This window comes from Oreochromis niloticus, linkage group LG18 (assembly GCF_001858045.2).
Source record: "Oreochromis niloticus isolate F11D_XX linkage group LG18, O_niloticus_UMD_NMBU, whole genome shotgun sequence".
NCBI lineage: Eukaryota > Metazoa > Chordata > Actinopteri > Cichliformes > Cichlidae > Oreochromis > Oreochromis niloticus.
Genome location: NC_031982.2, coordinates 10724764 through 10745384, shown reverse-complemented (window position 1 = coordinate 10745384; position 20621 = coordinate 10724764). Strand labels below are relative to the sequence as shown.

Below are 20621 nucleotides of genomic sequence, written 5' to 3'. Positions count from 1 at the left end.
ACAGTACTGTGCAAAAGTCTTGAGTCCTCATTTCTTGGTTTTACTTTGTTTTCAAGGAGACAGAATTTCTTATACTTTTTCTCTCCGGGTTTTCAAAAGCTCATTGGAAGTTTTTCTTTGGATACTGGCTGCTTTTTAAAAATCATTTTCAGTCTTTTCAATGACCATGTTCAGAGAAATTAATTCTTTTGTTTCTTAAGCCACCTAAAACTGACCTATAACTAAGCATAAAAAAGTCATCATCTAACACAAGGGATAAACAGTCAACTTAGTGAAGAACCAGTTTTAAATTGTATCTTTAGGTACTTTGTCACTAGTAGGCTCATTACTTTCACAACAGCTAGTTGAATCTACAAAAAAAATCTAAAAATAACAGTAAAATACTATTTTTGCATCACCATGCAACAAGATTTAGATGTAGAGACATGTATACTTATTCCTTTGCATTAAGTTGAAATTAATACTTTCACTGGAGTACGCAACAACTTGAATGGCAGTCTTTGAATACACACCTATGATACTAGACAGTTGTCACAAAGCTACTTCTAATTAGTCTACAAGTGAGTTCAGACATTGAGAAATTACCCAAAGACTCCACTGAATCCTCCAGTGAACGCAGGCTTTATTAAGTAAACAGCGCACATAAATACAATCACATCAAAAAACCCTTTTGAACTTTGTTTCTTTTACAATACAAAATAAGAATGAATTTGCAACACTCTACAACTCCAGGTGTAAATCTCACAGGAAACAGAAAGCACCTTACATTAGTGACATGTTTATATCAGAGTGTGTCCACCAGTACTTCTAAAATATTCCATCAAAAATGCCAACAAAAGCATCTTCCTCTTTGCTGCTGGTGTTGAATATATGCAAAAAAAAAAGGAAAAAGGGTATTTATTAATCCTGTAAGGAAGTATGCTTATCCCATATCCCCTGCATATAGGATCACTTTTATTATTTGGTGAGAAAACATGCAATAGGTGTGAATCAAGGCCACTTTTTTTTTTACCTTCTATTGAGAGATGAGCTGGCGTTGGGTGGGGCACTCAATGCTGAAAAGAAATCCAATCTCCTAGTCACTTTTGCCTCCTCAGGCTGTTTTAGAAGTTCTAATGATGTTTTTACAGTGGTTTCCTCACTGAAAATATTTGGCCTCTGCACAACAAAAAGAAATAGAGCCATGATTCATGTCTGCACATTAGCTTGACTGCTGGCTGTTACATTTGAGAAAGGTGAGGTTAGAAGCATTAACTGAAGTCAGAAGAAAAATAGCACAAGTATGAGCTTTACTGTACTTACTGAATAAATAGACAGCTAAATAGATAATAGATAACTAAAAGATGTCAACAGACAGAAAATGGCGTTCTCAGTATTTTTACATATAGCCACTAACTCTGCACAAATACACATGTACACATTCCTGCGTGTGCACATACATGGACTTTCGGATTCCACTTGGGTGTGATTCTCTTCTGTGGAGTGAATGTCCGGCTGACTGTTGAGGGTCCCGCTTTTTTGATTTCAGGACTGACATTTGTTAAAGTCAACCTGAAATAATCATGAAAAATATTCTATTCAATTTAAATTTATTACACATGTATTGTTATTAAACAGTCCAACCACCTTCCACGTTCCCTGTTTCTCATGAAAATGCAACAAAAGAGAAGAATAGACACATTTTGCATGTGATATCAAATTGTCATTGTAAATCGTGTAAAAACTACAAACTCTGACACTTGTGTTTTACTTTAGATTTAATCTACACTATTACGATTTTTAATCGACTAAAACTAAAAGAATAGAAAAGAGAGGGCGGCTGTCTCCTGATTCCAAACTGGGAGCTGTTTCCACAGAAGGGGAGCCTGAAAGCTTTCACTTTTAGAAACTCCAGGATAAACAACTGGAGTCTGCAAATATGACAAATTTTCTAATGGTTAATGATACTGTCTCACTGCACATACAGTATGTCACACAGTTTCTGATTCCTGGCTTCCTGGTTATACCTCACTTGGTGGTTAATGGTGCATAAGGCTGTGGTCTTACCTCAGTGGTGTAGTCACAGTGGTTATAGAGGGTTTGATGTGTGAGTGGCTGAGTAATACTGGTGCTGTAACATAGCCTACATAAAGACATATGTATATGTTAATTAAACCATAAGAACATCTGATGTATAATCCCACATGGGCATGTGTGCTTAAGGGTATCCAGTGATATTAAAACATCACTGTGTTCATGTCACAATGAAGTCCTGATGACTGAAATGTATGAGAAGTTGATTTCCGACTTGTTCACCCTACCTGGTGTGCGGTTTTCACCACACTGCTGAATTTGAGGTTGTGCAGTTGTGTATGAAGTCAGTGCTGGCTCGCTTGCATGCATCAGATTATCATCATCAAAATCGCCCCAGTCATCCCACTCGTTTCCAAGGTCAAAGTTGACAGTCGGTATCTGGAGGGATGAAGTATTTTTGCAGAGAGCAGCCTGTTCTGGCACTGCTGTGGAGCTCTTTGAGTAAACCGTGCTGGTTGTATTGACCTGGTTTAGATCCTGTTGAGAGTCCTGACTCCCAACACTCATATCTGTGGTCATCCACACCGAGGAACCTCAACACAAAGGAAAATAAAAGCATGGTCACATCATCAAATCTTCCTCAACTGTGTGCATTTAAAAATTCAACCTGAACAATAACATCTATCTAATATCTTTTTAGATATATTCTTCCATCTCGCAGCTGTTGATTTCAAAGCTGACCGTGGTTAAGTCTACCACTTAATCTTGTGTATGCTGAATAAACCTGGTCCTGAGTATGTCTGACTTAATTAATATGTTTTCTTTTGTTACCACAGTCCATATAACAAGTGGCTGTACTTGGACCTCCTCTGAGCAGAACTTAAAGCTGAGCAGAACAAAAACATGCGAACAAACAGGATAGTTAGTCTGGAACTGAGTTTGAAGTTATTTAACAATACTTTGATGGTGAGGGCCTTCCCAAAACGCCCTCCCATCGTTGTGTACATGTCTTCCATATAATAGTCATCATAATCTCAAAAAATAAAAAGAAAGAAAACAGCTGATGATATAACATATTATGATATATGATATAACACGTGACACAAAGAAGATATGATAGAAGTGACATTCAAATGTTAAGGAATATGTGGAGCTTAGTCATGTCACTTGTTTACCTCCGTCGAGGTCATTCAGGCTTTCTACATCAGGTATTTGAGCTTCACTTGCCAAGTCAGTCCCAGACTGAGGTCTCACTGAAGCTTTACAGAGATTTTCTTTATTCCTTCAGATGGAATAAAACAGAGCTTGAAAGTAATGTGAGCCAAGTGTGTCTTTGCTCACGATTCTTGAGAATCTAATGTTCAGCTGTTTTTTTAAGGAAACTATTAACATGTTTGCACATAAGAATCAAGATAAATCTGTAATTTCAGTGGCTGTGTGTACCAGGAAGGGGGTGGAAGCATCTCTTTGGGTTTGTAAGCAAACTTTTGCATGCTGAGCGACACAGACTCCTCAGCCATTTTCATCTAAAGAAATAAAACAGAACATCACACATATTATTAATTAGTTTAGGAATACAGACAACGTGCTCGCCGTGTGCAGAAGATGGTTTCTTTACAAAATATATTACAGAAACCCAAAACAATATATATGCCCTAATACTTATACACAGAGTATATCTGCCTAGGGAACTTTGGACAGAACGAGCTATGAAAAATTTTATATTTTATACTTAATAAAACCAACATAAAGGGTAATTAGCAGCTGCTAATCCAATACAGTTAATTAACTGATCATCATCAAGTGTGAGCACCTCTATAAAGCAAACTTTTTGGCAGTTTTCTGGCTTGGAGCATTTATGTTTGAGTTAACACAATGGCACAATATTCTCAAATTCACCACAAGGTTAGATCATGCAATGTTCAACAAAAACAGGCCTCAGTTAGCATGTTAAACATTGAAGATCATGGGAGTACAATTAGAAAAAAAGACTGAAAAAGTACAGCTTGCTTGGAAGGATTTCCAGGAGGAAGCCTCTTCTCTATAAAAAGAACATGGAAGCACATTGTCCCTGAACAAACCACAAGACTTCTGGAACAATGTCCTCTGGACAGACAAGATCAAAGTTGTCCATAATGCACAGCACCACAATCATCAAGCATATCAGCACAAACACTGTAAACCAACTGTCAAGCATGTTGGTGGAGAAGTGACTATTTGAGTCGACCATGAACTCCTCTGTATACCAAACTTGTTCTAAACTCATATGTGAAGTCATTTGTCTCACAGCTGAAGCTTGGCTGAAATTGGGTCATGGGCGATCAACACAAAACAGAAGCACAGCAGCAAATCTACAACATAATGTCTGAAAAAAAAAAACGAACCAAGGAGTAGTAATGACCCAGTCAAAGTCCAGGCCTCAAGCTGATCAAAAGACTGTGGCAGGAGAAATGACGAGAAATTAAGCAATGCTGTAAAGTAGAATGAGCCAAGTTTTAGAGCTCGACTTGATTTTTAAGATCGATACTGATATTTGGTAATTTAAAAATCCAACATTCTGATTTTTTTAACACACTACTAACACCCAAAACAGTGACTGTTATGTAGCACTGTATACACTCCATGTCATGTATGCATTCTGGAGTTTCACGACTGAGTGATCAGTATTAGATCCCAAAAAACTAAACTAAGTGCCATAACATTTGTTAGGTGTAGTTATTTAGTCCCGTGAAGACTTTCTTTTTTATATAATTGTATTTTCTGTATGCCAAGTACAACTTTAATGCACATACTATACTATATGTTTCAACGTTCCTTATTGCTACTATAAAATATCCACTTATAAATCCACAATAAGGATTGTTTATATTACATATATGTCCTAATTATATAATAGGACATATATGTAAGTCTGCCGTGTGGATGGCACAAATGTTTTTTTATTTGCAACATCCCTACTTGACTCAGTGAAATTTTTTTTAAATTGTTTTATTGTAACTACTGAAGTAAGAACATGTTTCAATGTTATTCTGCTGTACTGTTTATGACCTATTAAGATTGGTTGGATATAGCACACCCTCAGACACACAACACATTTAAAAGTCTAGATAAAGCTACTGAAAGTATGAGATCTAGACTCAGATACGGTATTTTGCTCACCTTGAGTCGCTTAACAGGGGTAGGTGCAAATGTGTCACATCGGCTCCTCGGGTCTTTCAAATATGAAGTGAAACTGGTTTCTTGGTTTGCTGACCTCTTTCTTGTCACAGTAACACCTACTTTACCTTGGGAGGACATGCATGAACACTCTCGTTGGCACGCTGTGGCAGGAAGGACCTCTGCACAGGCAGATTCATAAAATACATCATACTCACAACAGTCATGGGCACAGAAAGCCTTGTTCTTGCAGAAGTGGTTGCAGTGTCTTTTATTGCCTAAATCTGCAAAAGAACATTTAAAAAGAGAAAAAATATAAAATTTGAAGTCTGAAAAAATGTACCAACAAACAAAATATACAATTGCCTCATAAGAAATACCATATTTATAAACCGTATCATAATAAAGCATGAAAAAGTAATCTGTACCAAAGCTACGACTGCCCTCTTCTCCCACAGATGTGCCGTTCTCCTCAAGAGTTGCAGCCTGATTTGTTGATAGTGGTTTCAGCACCGATTGCGGTCTCCTGGTGCCCTGCGTTGTGTTGTGTGGATTTTCAGTACCAAATCTTCGAGCTGGAGAGTAGTACACTGTGAACTTCTGCTCAATGTCTAGACCCACTACAGCAGAAGAAACGCATGGTAAATCTTCTCCTTACATATATTCAGTCCAGTATAAGAATCTATAGACCAAAATCGCTGAAATTAGACTTTAAGTTTTAATTTTCCAATAAATGATAGCTTCCTAAAAATACAATTACAACAGCACTGTTTGCATACAAGATGAAGAAAGGACACAGTGAGCTGTTACCTTCATTTAAAAAAAATACAGAAAATTGGAACCAAATGAACAACATGTTGCTGTTTTCCTCTTTTTGGTTACAAATAAATGTGCTTCCATGGTTTACCATATTCTGAACTGATAAGATGCACACTGATCCCATCTCCTTTCATAGCCTTTGGCACATCAATCTTCTTTGACCAGCTCCCACCCTTCAGCAGCAATACATCCCTGGAAAACAAATAGTATATGTTGGCATTCCATATTTTGACTTCTTTTACAAAAGGTGAAAGTCAAGACAAGGTGTTTTTTCCTCACGTGAGTTTCTGCAGAAAGACGACATTGTTATCAGCGTCTCCGATGACAACAGAGACATAATGGTGGTCTTGAGCTGCTCTCCTGGTTAGCAGCTGTGATTGGTTTTTGAGGCTCACTTTAAGCACAACCTCTGCTGTGGCACTGCTGTACCTTGGAAGCTATAAATCACAACAGCTTTAGAGGAACATGATACAGAACAGACGTGGAAATAAACACTTAAATGTGTTGATATGGGTGAAAAAAGCTAAAATTTTGAAAAAGCTTTCAAATAAAAGCCAAGAAAATATCAATAATTTAAATGCTGGACCTTCAGCAAGCAAACAGTATACTGTGCCATTTTACATATTAACAAGTAAGAGATTATGTTGGCTAAAACGCATTAAAGAGGGAACCGTGGCTAACTGAAAGCTCAAAATAATCTCCTTTGATTCTTTGTAGCCGTGCCCAGAAGAAATCACACTCACATTAACTGCACTCTTGGAGCTCTCATGTGAGCAGAGGCACAAATTGTCAAGAATGAAATATGTGAACGTGGTTTAAACATCCAGCACAAAAAAAAATCACATTTTAGTGTATTTTTCTATTTTTCACTACATTTATGATCAAATATTTGTGATTTATGATATTTTATATTTAAATATTTTATATATTATATATTTTTATATTATTATTATTTTTTTATAAATCAACAAATATGAAGTGCTCACGCCTTGTGCTGTGATAACAATAGTTTGCAATGCCATTTACCTGCTCCACCGTTACCTCATACTTTGGGAGGTGTATGACAGACTCTCTGATTTGGTTTCCAAATGGCGGATGCCTATTGAGAATCTGCATAAGAACATAAAGTTTGCAAAAGTTACACCCAAAGACTTTCAGCAGACATTAAGTGCTTGAGGAGATGCTTAACATTAACTGATTGATTTTGAATAAACAGAATTACACTTTCACCTTTAGTTGTTGGCATTTAACATCAACCTGATATCACAACAAGTGTGTAACAGACACGCCGGTTCACTGTGTCCATTTCACATTTTGCCGCTCCAAAATGTGACATGTACGAGCATGCAGAAGTCGCAGTAATCTGCAGTAACAGCAGAGGGAAACTTTTTTTTTTTTTAAAGCCAACATGAAAATAATCATGGGAAAGCGTTTAAACAGACACATTTAAGTGTACGTACATATTAGTTTAATAGATTCAGACGATTAAGGACACTGGAATGCACTTACGTTTTCAGCTCAATACCGACTTTCTGGCTTTAAATATATTACCTCCTCCTGCTGGTAACGCAATTTCGGCATGCAGTAATGCAACTTCTTCATGTGTGTCCATTTCACGGTTTGCCTCTCCAAACATGAAATGGACAGGCATGAAGAAGTGTCCATTTCAGGAATGGAGAGGCAAACGTGAAATGGACACAGTAGACCGGCGTGTCTATGACACGTTTTGCCAGGATACTTGGTTAAGAAACTAGGTATTGTTGTCTATGCTTGTTTTTTAGGTGTTGTTTTTTTTTTTCACATTAACCATAGTGTGAAAGAAATAGTGGCATCATGTGAAGGTAAAAGTAGGTGGGTGTAGGGTGGTGCAACTTCCTCATGAACTGGCCAAAGTTTGTAGTCACACACATGTGAACCAAAATGTACCACGTCAACCATCACACCCACTGAACAACAAACTGAGCACACCAGTTAAAAGCTTTAGATTATTTATATTAGATTAATTATTAGATTATCTTCAGATTATAAAGCATTTTGCTTTTAAGTATTACACAGACTTACCAGCTCAAGCTCTCTGGCGTTGGTTTGCTCTATTTTGCTGAATGTGGTGAGTCCAGCATGCACCATGGCAGTTGACAGAGTCTGGCCTGAAACACAACCCATGTTATTAATTAATTACTATAAACTGTAACGACAATATACACTTACCTATTGTGTCACTTTATTAGGTACACCTGTTCAACTGCCTGTTAAAGTTCAAAGTGAACATCAGAATGGAGAAAAAATGATTTAACATGATGACTTTGAACATGCTGTGGTTGCTGATTGCAGATGGGCTGGTCTGAGTATTTTAGAAACTGCTGATGTACTGTGATCTACTGTGATTTTCCCACATAACCATCTCTAGGATTTACAAAGAATGACCTGAAAAGACAGAGTACCCAGTGAGTGAGTGCCAGTTCTCTGGGAGAAAATGGTCCACGCTGCAAGTAGGAGAATAAGCAGACTGCTTTGAGCTGATAAGAAGGCAACAGTAACTCAAATAACTACTTTTTACAAACAAGGAATGCAGATGAGTATCTCTGGAACCTTGAAGAACCACACTGGGTGTCATTCCTGTCAGTGAATAACAGGAAACTGGAGGGACTCACAAAAATGCAGAGCACTGGAAACATTTTAACTGATCAAATGAGTCTCAATTTCTGCTGCGACATTCAAAAAAGCAGGGTTTAGAATATGCCATTAGCAACATGACATCAACAGTAGGGTGGGGGGTGGTGTAATGGGGTGGCATTTTATTGGCACACTTTGGGCCCCTCAGTACCGGCTGAAGTTCTTTAAAACACGACAGCCTCCCTGAGTATTGTTGCTGTCGATCCCTTTATGACCACAGTGTACCCATCTTCTGATGGCTGCTTCCAGCTGGATAACACACCATGTCACAAAGCTCAGATCAACTGTTTTTTTGAACATGACATGAGTTCATTAGACTCAAATGGCCCCGGGGGTCACCAGATCTCAATCCAATAGAGCACCTTAGAGATGTGATGCAAAAGAAGAGTCACATCATGGATGTGCAGCTGACAAATCTTCAGCAACTGTGTGATGTGATTATGTCAATATGGACCAAAATCTCTGAGAAAAGTTTAGAGCACCTTCTTGAATCTGTGACATAAAGAACTGAAGACAGAAATGAAATGTAGTTTAACCCAGTACTAGCAAAGTGTACCTAATGAAGTGTCCAGTGAGTGTACGCCTAACAGAAAGAATATTTGGTTTATTAATATTTCCATTATGCAGCAGTTGTGGCATTATAATATTTCTTCTGAAATATGCAATAATGAGTCTAAAACCCAACACTCCTGTTAGTATTACTGCATGAGCAGTTGACCTACAATGCAGTTTGCAATATAAATTTATAATGTAAAAAGATAGAACATAAAGAGGCATCCACCTATCTTTTCCAGCTGTTTGGAAACAAAGGGTGAGTTTTCCCAAAGCTTTGCTCTGAAGCACTTAGCCAGGATCAGGGAGTTGAGCACAGCAGAAAAACCAGCCTTGACCCTCTGACTCAGAAACTCAGACAGACCTGAATGGGATCGAAATAAAATCAAAGCTTAAAAACATGAATACAGACAACTTGTCTTTTGTACGCTGCTTATTCCCTGAACGTACATCTGCTGATGCGCATGCCGATCCTGAAGATCTTTGCTGTGTCCTGTGTAAGTCCAAAATCTTGAACTGGGATGGAGCTTAACTGAGCCTGAATCAAACTACAAAACACAATATTTGTACATGGACAGTCAGAAAGACAATTCTTTAACACTGAAATTTTGAAAAACATAAAATTACATAAAACTACACTTTTTTTTAAACCTACCAGTTTACTTTCATCTCACTGGTTTTGATCTTTCCATCAATGGGATACCTGGAAAAACGCATAAAGATCTAGTTTTCACTGGCTTGTTTCTATCTCACCCCCCCCCCCTATTATGTATTTCCTGTATAAAACATAGTTTTTGATGCCCTGCATACATTTGTGGATCATGTATATGTGTCTGACCTGATGGTGACTCTGTTCTTGTCCCTGTTCAAAGCATTCAAAGACCTTTTCTCATTCACTCTCAGCTGGATGTCACTGAACTCTCTGCTCTTTGACAGCAGCTCAATCTGTACACACAGTACAAGGACAGTGAATACTCATAATGGTTATTTTTTCTCAAGCTGAATTTAGTTTAGTTGTGAGAGGCAGCAAGAGAAAGAACGGACCGCAAGGTCAGGCATGCTGTTAATGAGAAATGTCAAGGATAACACTGTACGCTGTAATACTGAGTCAGTCTTGAATAAATGCATTTGCATCAAATAGTATAGAAAACCTACCAGATCAGACAGGTTTTCAGTGCCAGACACTTTACTGAACTGTTTCATGGTGTCAAAGGCAATGCAGTACCTAGCCATCAACCTGCCAGCCTCTGTGAGAGACAGAAATAAATTGCTTAACAGTTTCAGGTTTTCAGTATTAGGCTTTGGCTGAAAAAAAAGACATGAAAATAGCCTGAACCTGTCGGTTTGATGGTGATATCCTCATCCATAGAGATCAGACCAACAGAGGACAGAGAGTTGAGATTCTTCAGACACAGTTCTAATGAAGATGACAGAAACGGTACATAGCTTAAATTTCAATAAGGGAACAGATCCGACGTTTACATTTGAGCAAAAAAACAAGCAAACTCAAAACCTCTTTAAGCAGCCGAGTTACTGTGGCTTGAATTTTTTTGTATTTTTCTTAAAGTAGCCTAACAGTTTCAGAAAAGGACAGCTATGGCCCACCTTGCAATTTCGCTTCAATTCCACATCTGTCTAGGTCGGCAGAGAATCCTGAAATGAAAATGAAGACAAACTGACACTCGCTGGTTTTCACAAAAATTAACGGATCTCACAGCTAATTAATGACAAGCAGAAGATAGGAGAAGGCTCTAACCATAGTGTGTGGGGTTCTTGAGGGCTCTGATGTAAAGGAAGGTCGAGCGAATCCAGTCCAGAGCCATTTTGACATCACTGATAGTCTGGAGAACAATCTCAGCATTCAAGTGCTCCACCAGGTGGCTGTGTAAGCTGAGGAAACAGAGTCTAGTGTTACCCCATGATCGTTTCACCTGTGTGCACTTGTGAGAGAGCGATATGAAGAAAAAGAAGAAAAAGACAGAAGGGATTTTAAAGAGAGCATTACTACTGGTCATACCTGCTCTCAATGACTTCTATCCCATTCATAAGCTTCAGGTACTTCTCTCTGGTTTGAATCTTGGTCATGATCACAGCAGTAGCAGATGTGTCAAACTGGAGGCAGAAAGGATGAAAGTGAAAATACATCATAAAACCTAAATATAATAATGCATTCATTGCTGTTATATTCTGTCATAAACATGTCATTGCCTGTGGTCTTCCAGCACGGCCTATCATCTGGAGCAGATCTGCCTCGCTGTATTCCTGACAGGAGCCTGCAACATACTGCATGGTGGATTTGATCACCACCAGGTGAGCTGGTAGGTTTACCCCCATGGATAAAGTCCTGGTGGTAACTAGGATAGTAGAAATGAGAGAGCAAACACAAATTGAGACACCATAACATAAAACAGAAGACTGGTTAAGTTATTCTACTAGGACTCAGTTTGTTATGATCTGAGGATTTGCCTGACATTAGAGTTTTTGGTTTTTCACTGTTATTCCAGAGTTATCATTATTAGCATCATTGGGTTGAGTTTTCCATATTTTTTATTAATGTTTGTATTTGTCTAGTTTAGTATTCATTCATGGAGTTTTAGTTATCTTCGTTTTTTCGTTTATTTCCTGTATTTCTGGTTTATTCTGCTAGTCTCGCTTTCGTCTCTCGTTCAGTGAGTTTCCTGCTCTTCGAGTTTAGTCTTCTTGATATGTCCTGTGCGTACTTAATATTTGGTGTGTCATGTGCTTGACTTTGAATTTTACTTCCTCCACCTTGACTTTCTTATTGTCTTCACCTATGCTTTATTTGTAGCAGCCGTGTCCACTCCCAAGGTATTCGTATAAATAGCGCTGCCTGCCTTTGTCTCGTGTCCTCTCCATAGTTCTTTGAATTTTTGGATTTAAACTTGTTTCCCTTTTATGGACTTTTGTACCTTTTGGACTTCAGAAACTGTATTTGCGTCTTAATTAAACAAGACTGGCATTTATTCTAGTGTTGCACATAATTTTACTGAAGTACCTGCTATCTGTTATGAGTTTAAATTTTTGAACTGCCACAACAAACGAATTTGCGAAATCTGGGATATATAATAAAATATATTTTATCGTTTACTTAAATGTTTATATGTTTATTCACTGAGCTCTCACTGTTGCTTCTGTTTGCAGTTTTTTTTAATTATTTAATTTTTGTTTTGTCGCATTTTGTTCAAATTAATTAGCTGCTATTCCTCATTTAGGGTATTTTTTGTACAGGATGTGTTTCATATTTTGGGTGTTGTCACAGAATTTCACCACTTTTAGGACAAATGAAGTATATCTTCTTAAATAGATATACTATTACCATCAAAATAACAATATTTGTTATTGTTATTATTATTAATACATATTACGGTACAGAAACCTAAGTTATTTTTCACACAACCCTGTGATTGGTTCAAGGAGCTGATGTGTAAAAACAATTACTGCTATAACCTGTGGTACTTGTCCTTCCTGTTTATGTCAGCAGTGTGACAGAGGAAAAAAAGCATCATGCTGCACACTTGTTTGGTAACATATTACTTTACAGCGCAGGATAAAACTGTGCCTCACAGAGGACAGGCAGGTCTCCCAGAGTGAAGGCTTCTTCTATCAACTTCCGATCAGACAAGTCAACTCCTGCGTGATGGTAGCCGACTCCTAACGCCACCAAATCTGGGCCGCAAACACAGTTACCACAAAGTTATGTTAGACATTTGACAAACTATTGTGTTTTCTCAGCTGCATATTCAAAACACAAAGTTTTCAATAAACAGGGTTACACACAAGCTAAGCACGAGTTGTCCGTGTGCAGTGAAAGTGAGTGTGTTGTGTCACCTTATTTAACTGAAACTGTGTTTTCTTGGTGGGGGTGGGGGTGGTTGGATTTACCAAAACCCAATCAACAAAAGTGGTTAAAATATCTGAGTAAAGCATTTGTCTCAAACGACACATTAACGCTGAAAAACATTTACATGATTTTAAAACTTGGCTGAAGTGATTTGCTCCTTTTCAGCCACTAGATTTCAAATTCTATAAACAAAATTTGGTTGAGGCATTACATTAGCTGTAATCTCTTACAACTATTAACATTTCAAACTATGTCACACTAACATAAAAACTTAAGAAGGGACATTGTCTCAGTAACAGTATATTACCTCAACTTTAAAATAAATTCATAGATACATTGGTAGAATACACTGTATATACATTATGTCTGCACTACAAGTGTCTTTGTCATCTTGTTACTTTTCGACCATACACCAATGTGTCAGATAATCATCAGTTGATAATGCCAAAACTCACATAATTATGACCAAATGCAACATCTGCATTATTGAATGTTTTTTCTCCAATTCATCGTACATAAGTACAAATGAGATCTGTGAGTTCTGTGCAGGCCATTCAAGCTCTTCAAACTAATTTCTTTAGACCTTACTTTGTGCCAAGAGGATGTTGAAACTGAAACTACAAAGCATCACTGAGCAAACTGCAAACCACTAAAGGCAGCCCCAAGGTCATTTTTCTTTTAAAAAGTACCACTAATGTTTCAGATACCTTACCTCTCAGTTTAGAATCGAGAATGGAGTTTGCATATTTCATCAACCTGCAGAGTCAAACAAATCACACAAGTTCAATCAGAACAGCCTGCACTGTAAACTTGCACGTGCGTGGATGTGTCACTACGGATGATTGAGCATCAAACCTTTGCTTGTGCTCGATGCTCATGATGAATCGAGCATCCTTAGCCAGAACTGCAGCTGACTGCTGAGTTCCTTTCCTCGTAGAGCAAAACTACGAGACACAATTTTCAGATAATGAGGCAAAAAAAAACAAAAACCTGCATCTTCCATCATGTTCAGAAAGAAAGCATAAACAACATGCAGTTTGGCTAAATTTTACAACCCACCACAAGTGCAGGCTTCTGTTCAGAGTACGTCTGTATGATGTTGGCCATCTTGTAGTTAAGTGACAAATCAAACTTGAACTCAGTTTGATTTGAACCACAGGGGAATCCCAGCACCACCTTCCTTAGCTTCACTGGACGGTAGCTCTCATCCATATCCAGATATGTGGCCGGGCCATTCTCATTTGACAGCCAGTCTGCTATCTAAAAACAGGCAGGAAGTTTGAGAACCCACAAGTTACTGATCTACAGATGAGAGACAATGCAAGCAGGTAGAGGGGGTGCTTACATCAGATACATTGGGTATGGTAGCAGACACAGCCACAACTCTCATAGAGAGGCTGGCCTCTGGATACTGTGAAGTCCTGAAGGTGTGTACTGCCTTCATCCTGCTCACCACCACTTCCAGCGTGGCACCGCGGGTTGCATCCTTCACGACATGCACCTGGTACAATCATATTTTTTGTATGCACGTTAAATACAAAATCAATCTTTGTGTTTTATTATTAAATAAATAAGTGCAAGTCTAAAAGAACTAGGCCAGTGTCTGTGTATTCCCATAAAACAGACTCCAGGAACAAGATGTTCCATCATTTTTAATGGATAACCTCAAGTAAAATAAAGTGCTGAGTGCAGAGGCTAATTATTTGCTATCATGCAATGTTCCATCATAAGACACAAAGTAGCCAGTGCATCCCCCATTGTGCAGGAAAATAAAGAGGCAAGAAGTAACATCCAAAAATGGTTCTGTGAGCACAATATGTGACAAACACACTGACCTCATCGATAAGGAAGAGCCTAACCAGCTGCAGCAAACAGTTATCCTTCCACTTTCTGGTCATGCTGTCCCACTTTTCCTTAAAAATATAAATGATCATGTATGAATCTATGATGCATATAAATATAACAATATTTAAATAAGACATAACATCTTATTTTACATTTCCCCTCCCTTTCTACCCTTTATTTTGCATTTGCCTAATTACACTGCTTCATATTGTCACACACAGGCGTGGTCAGGATGATGTGGGAGTCCTGAATCTCAAAGAAGTCATCGATCTCTGTGTCACCAGTCAGCTCCTTGCAGGTCAGCCCTAGAGGACCAAACTTCTTTTTCCAGCTCTCAAAGCACTGACTGCAGAGAGCTTTGATAGGGGCCACTGGTGAAAATAAACAATTAGTCTTTATACGAGAGCTTCATAATTCAAAAATCCTCCCCCCAAAAATTATTGGAGTAAAAAAATCAGAACATGGTGAAAGTAACACACATATAAGTACATATTCAAAGCCCCAGTGTGTGATTATAGCTAGGTGTGCCATTTCAAAGCACTGAATAGATACAACAGCCCAAGCTGTGAATGAGCAGTGGGATTTAACAGCTTATAGCCAATAATACTGCATGCTCACTATATACAGCTTTGACATCTCTCCAGGGCTCTGGTGTCTCCATTAGCAGGCGAATGATTGCCAGCTCAAACAGCACTGTTTTACCAGATCCAGTAGGAGCACAGGCCACAAAGTTTTTATTTGTGTAAAGAACCTGCAGACAGACCAAACACACATACACTGGAGGACACAGTGCCAGGGGTAATTTACATTTACACAGGTGTAAATTTACATTTAACCAGATGTGTTTTTCATGATTTCTGTGCATGCAGATTTACAAACAAATGCTTACATCATCCAGAGCTTTGGACTGAACGTAATTGAAAAAGGGAAACTCACTGAAGACAGATCTGAACTTAAATGCTGTGTAACAGGTTTTAGGAAACATCACTTTGATTCAGACACTACCTAACAGCTTCAAATTGTGTCAATTTGAACAAGAAAAAGGATACGTATTTCTGAAACTGGGCGCAAAACTCCAGATCCAGAAGATCCTAAAATGACAATGTTATTTAAGACAATTTTCATTAATGCAAGATTTTCACTGAAACAGTTACACCTTGAATTGAATATGCAGCATTTGGTAGTGTTGTACATTTGTGACAAAAGAGAATCTGCTGATTCTTTGCAGACTACAATGGGTTAAAATGCCCTCTATTGTTCCTGTCCACTGCGTCTACTATTCACCACCTAGTGACCAGTATGTTTCATTACACTGGAGCAATCAATGGGCAGAGCTCACCTCATTTCACCTCATCACACCCAAATACACCATGGCAGCTGCTGCCATGGCCAGACATTGGCATGTCGATGAGCTGCAACACTTTACAGAAGCTATATGAGCTGTATTTAAAGAGCTCCTACACAGTGAGCACAGCGTCTGCCTGCCAGTATATCAGCGCAGTGTAACACCTTGGATTAGGAGCGGCCGAGGCGTCATGGGCGGAACGAAACCTTTCTTTGTGCCCTTGTCCTGCGTCTCGGAGTGTGGCGCCTGCTGCGGGGGTCGGCCACTCGCTGCAGATGAACCCATGGGAGGGGGTGAGGGGGGGGCTTGGAGGGGAAAGGAGGAGCTGCGCGGCCAACTGTCGCCTGTGGCGGCTGAAGAGGAAGAGGAGGAGGAGGCGCTGTCGCCATGGTAACCTGACTGAGAAAAGTTTGAGGTCCGGATGTTGTCTGATTGCTGCCGCCACTGCTACTGAGGTCACCTGTGTTTAAAGAGTCACCTCCACTGGTATACACCTGAATATTGAACAAGCTGTTGTGGGAAGGAGGAGGAAATAAAGAAATGGAAGAGAAGAGAGGTGGAAGCAGATTAGACTGTTAGGGGGCTGCACAATCAGGTAACAAGGGTAACATGGAGGATGGCTTAGCATCTTCTTGTGTTCTTATGAGTCCAGAGATTAAAGAGTAAATCAGCACTACAATACACATGTATAAAAAATAGAAATGTGTGTTTTATAGAGTGAATGATAGTAATCCTGTTAGTTTAAACATCCCACGGGCCATAAAAAGCAGATCAACAAAGAGTTGACTTGCTTTTTATGGCGTTACATGGGTCACATATTACAAATCTGCAGTTAAAATGCATTGAAATCAAGGAACTGTTACGGACACAAAGTGCATATTTCTACTCATCATTAAACACATGCAACACAGTAAATGCCTGAAAACAATGTGCACATAACTAAGACTTTCCTTGTACATAGAGGCGGGCTTTTGCTGCAGTCCTGAGACAACCATCTGCTGAGGCCCACATGACCAGAGTCCTGCAGGGTTTCATCGCCACCTCTGCCACTCTGACAGCCACCCTGAGAGCAATCCCTGAACCCTTCACCTCCCTGGAGGCCATCGCATTGGCTGGTGCTGCTGCTGCTACCTCCCTTAGTTTTCTCAGTCTCTTTCTTATCACTGTTAAAACTGCAGGAACTGCTGATTGTTGAAGGTAGCACCTTAAGGCCAGCAGATCCTTTAAAAGGAGGCTGAAACTTATGGGTTGCCTCTGAGAAACCTGCAAGTCACATTGAAGAGTGAGAAAGAGTTGAATCCAAGTTGCTGGTAGCTGTGATGCGTTTTCCTCTATAAAAAATAATAAAGCCACCTTCAGTGCTTTGACGAGATTAAACAAAGTTAACATCGGGGAATTTACCTTTCCATCTATACCTGAATATACATAAGACCCAGATTCAGATTTGTTTATGCAAAGTCAAAGAAAACTGGGAATGCTTTCAAGCCTATTCAAGCCACTGAGTCAGTGAGTCACAGAGTTAAATTTAGTAGGGCTTCAATTGGCCTGATACTGAGCAGTTTACTCAAGTCAAGTGAAAAGGAATTCAACCTAATCCAGAGCACAACATACTGTATCGTGTAGAGAGCGATTTGGCCTCCTCTTGTATATCCTGAGTGGCTGGAATATGAGTAAGAGATGGAGGCTCTTCCAGCTGCCATCGACTGACCTCCCGGTGCAGTGGTTTTCTGTCAAACAGAATAATTCAGATTACAGGGGTAAAGACAAAAGGGAATATGTGGGGCACCTCTTTGTACTTACACTTCATGGACAGCAGGTTTGTCAAAAAAAAGACCATCCAAGGCCAAGGTGCAGTCATCAGAGTCCAACATCTCATCAGATAATACAGCTATGTACTCACTGAATTTGAATACAAACCGGTTTAGCGAAAAATGATTAAGAGGAATGAAAATAGAGATTCAACAAATGCATATGCTAAACTGACCTGTTCACTATAAAATCTAGATTAGAGAATGTGGGGAAACTGCCATTGTTGCTGCAAACCAAGGGACTTTGGTCTGTGGTAAAGATTAACACAGAGCTAACAGGTTTATCTTCATTTTTCTTTCATGACCTCAGAGGCTCAATCAAGCCTCTTAATGATGTAGTTATACCATTTTTATCCCCTTATGGCCTTAAAGTTTTCGATCCCTACAGTATCATAGCATTGGGCAGATAACATGGAGATGATTTACCTTTAGTATACAGTTCTGTGCTAAAATCTTGAGCCATCCCTCATTTTTTAAAATATTTTGATTTCAGATTTTCTCGGTATTAAAAAGAAATCATCTGCAGGTGTTTCAAAGTTTTCCTTTGGACATCGGCTGCTTTTTCAGTCCAGTCCTTGTACCTGACCATTTTACGAATTTTTTGTTGTTGTTGTTTGTTAAGCCACTTAAAACTAACCTATGACTCACTGAAGCATTAAAGGGTACCAGTGTTGTGTCTACAAATAACAGGCAATTTACAAAAGAACCTATTTTAAATTCTATCTTTATGCACTTTGTTACTAGCAGCTGGTCAGCAAATAATTTTTTTTACATTTCTTTAGTACAAAAAATACCAAAGATTACAAAGTTTGACGGGCATTAAAATAACATTCTTGCTTCAACAAGGTCCTTCCCAAAGAGCTGTTAGCTGAAAATAGATCAGATCTCAGTATTGTGTGCAGTTTCCTAAGGAAAAGAGTAAACTGGGCAAGTAGAGGACAAAAGAAAAAGTAGAAGGCCTACAAAACTATCTATAGCAGATGAACAGTATCTGAAAGTCATGACCTAATTTCGATCCCCAAGCAATATCATCTGGAAAGCGTCTGATTGACAACACCTTTGTTTTTGAACATGACACTGATCCCAAACACACTGCAGATAAAATAAAAGCATGCCTGTATATAAACACACACACACAATGGAACACTATCACACTATGGATTGTCCTCCCCAGAGCTTGGACCTCAACATTATTGAAGCAGTGTGGGATCATCTTGACAGAGGACAGAACAAAAGGCAGCCAACATCCAAAGACGACCTTTGAATGTCCTTCGAGAAGCTTGGAGCACTAGCAAGACTACTTAGAGAAATTACAGGAAAGGTGCCTAATTCTACCTGCCTAATGCTACGTAATTTCCCTACGGATTAATAAAGTATTCTGATTCTGATTAAGTGAGTTCAGGCTGTGATGAAGAATAAAGGTGGTCAAATATCGACTTTCAAGCACGTTAGAATTATATGAACTCTGTTTTTGTTGTTGTTGTTGTTGTTTTTTGCCTTATATACTGCATTTTCATGGACGTTTGAACATGTTTCAATAAATCACTGCACCTACCGCCCACTTTCCTAGCAAAGGCCTTTTGCACACCCCTCCTGTTAGTCATAATCCAGTTGATATGGCTTTAGCATTTAAGCTAATACAAGTTATTAACAGATTTCTTGAAAATGTTTACAGCATGACAGCTCACCTCCTGAACAAAGCCACATACAATCTGTTTGCATTTCATTTGCATTTAAATAAAGGTGTTTAAGAACAAAATGCTTACATTACTACTTTTCTAGGTTGTTAAGGTAAGGACACCTGAGTGTCGGTAGCTTTAGCTTAGCTAACATGTAAGAACCAGCTAATAACAGTAAATTATGCAGACATTTTGACGGTTCACCGCTTAGGTAAGTTAAAAACAATGTCTTTCTTAAAATGATGACTGTGTACCCACCTGTGATAACAGACATTACTCTGCAGATACGAAGACATTGTTTAGTCAGGCCCGAGTTTAACCTCCTGACCTCACGCCACAGTGACTGACAATGGTTTTATTAGTACGTTTTCCTTTCGACAGTGCTGAACCCAGCTATAGAAAAATGCCCTTATAAACAATCAGGGGCAGGTATAAGAGTGGTTACAGGATTTATTTTTATATTTTGTCGCGTGTGTTTTAAAAAAATGTGTCTCAAGTCTTTAAACTACGAGGCAGAGAGTAACTGAACCGGCTAATAACCGGCTACAAACGCAACAAAGACCCAAGAGAAGACAACCATATGGGGGGGGGGGGGTCTAACATTTCTCCTGTGTTGGCATACAATTCCTGTCTGTGCGTCAGTAGCAACTTTAAAAAGCAAAACCAAATGTGTGCTTTAAAAAATCCAAACCAAACCTTTATCAATTAAAACAGTGATTAAACGACATTAAGCCCCCCCAAAAATCTGCTACCCAAAAGAGATGGTCATTAACTCTGCTTTTATGCCTCCTATCTGGACTGAACCATTACAAATCTCTCGGGGGAGCGTGAGGCCGACTCGAAACAATACGCGACGAAATAATACTTGA

At 38.9% G+C, this 20621-nt stretch overlaps 1 protein-coding gene across 5 annotated transcripts; it reads right to left on the bottom strand.

Annotated features, from left to right (window-relative positions):
* Positions 1 to 605: 605 nt before the first annotated feature.
* On the bottom strand, positions 606 to 16775 carry hfm1 (helicase for meiosis 1). 5 transcript variants are annotated; one of them, XM_019348099.2, is made up of 35 exons: positions 16430 to 16775; positions 15970 to 16011; positions 15810 to 15880; positions 15539 to 15671; positions 15140 to 15291; positions 14911 to 14988; positions 14421 to 14576; positions 14135 to 14335; positions 13931 to 14019; positions 13788 to 13831; positions 12799 to 12900; positions 11422 to 11567; positions 11231 to 11325; positions 10970 to 11103; positions 10819 to 10866; positions 10550 to 10630; positions 10369 to 10460; positions 10052 to 10158; positions 9869 to 9916; positions 9664 to 9761; positions 9443 to 9577; positions 8050 to 8135; positions 7015 to 7098; positions 6268 to 6425; positions 6077 to 6180; positions 5598 to 5789; positions 5388 to 5453; positions 5173 to 5297; positions 3457 to 3539; positions 3189 to 3295; positions 2301 to 2606; positions 2047 to 2122; positions 1440 to 1551; positions 1013 to 1158; positions 606 to 856 (listed from the first exon to the last, which is right to left on the bottom strand). In XM_019348099.2, exons 1-35 carry the CDS (start codon positions 16548 to 16550, stop codon positions 808 to 810), a joined length of 3867 nt encoding a protein of 1288 aa, XP_019203644.1. In that variant the 5' UTR covers positions 16551 to 16775; the 3' UTR covers positions 606 to 807. The 5 variants fall into 5 exon arrangements, with proteins under 5 accessions (XP_019203644.1, XP_019203645.1, XP_019203646.1 ...); XM_019348100.2 differs by having other exon boundaries at positions 606 to 853; XM_019348101.2 differs by having other exon boundaries at positions 5598 to 5744.
* Between the last annotated feature and the right edge of the window lie 3846 nt (positions 16776 to 20621).

Coding starts and splice junctions, on each gene's coding strand:
- hfm1 (XM_019348099.2), bottom strand. CDS start 16,550: ATGGGTTCATCTGCAGCGAGTGGCCGACCCCCGCAGCAGGCGCCACAC. Junction 9,917..10,051: donor AAGAACAGAGTCACCATCAG/GTCAGACACATA, acceptor GCGTTTTTCCAG/GTATCCCATTGATGGAAAGA. Junction 5,454..5,597: donor AGAGGGCAGTCGTAGCTTTG/GTACAGATTACT, acceptor GTTCTTTTGCAG/ATTTAGGCAATAAAAGACAC.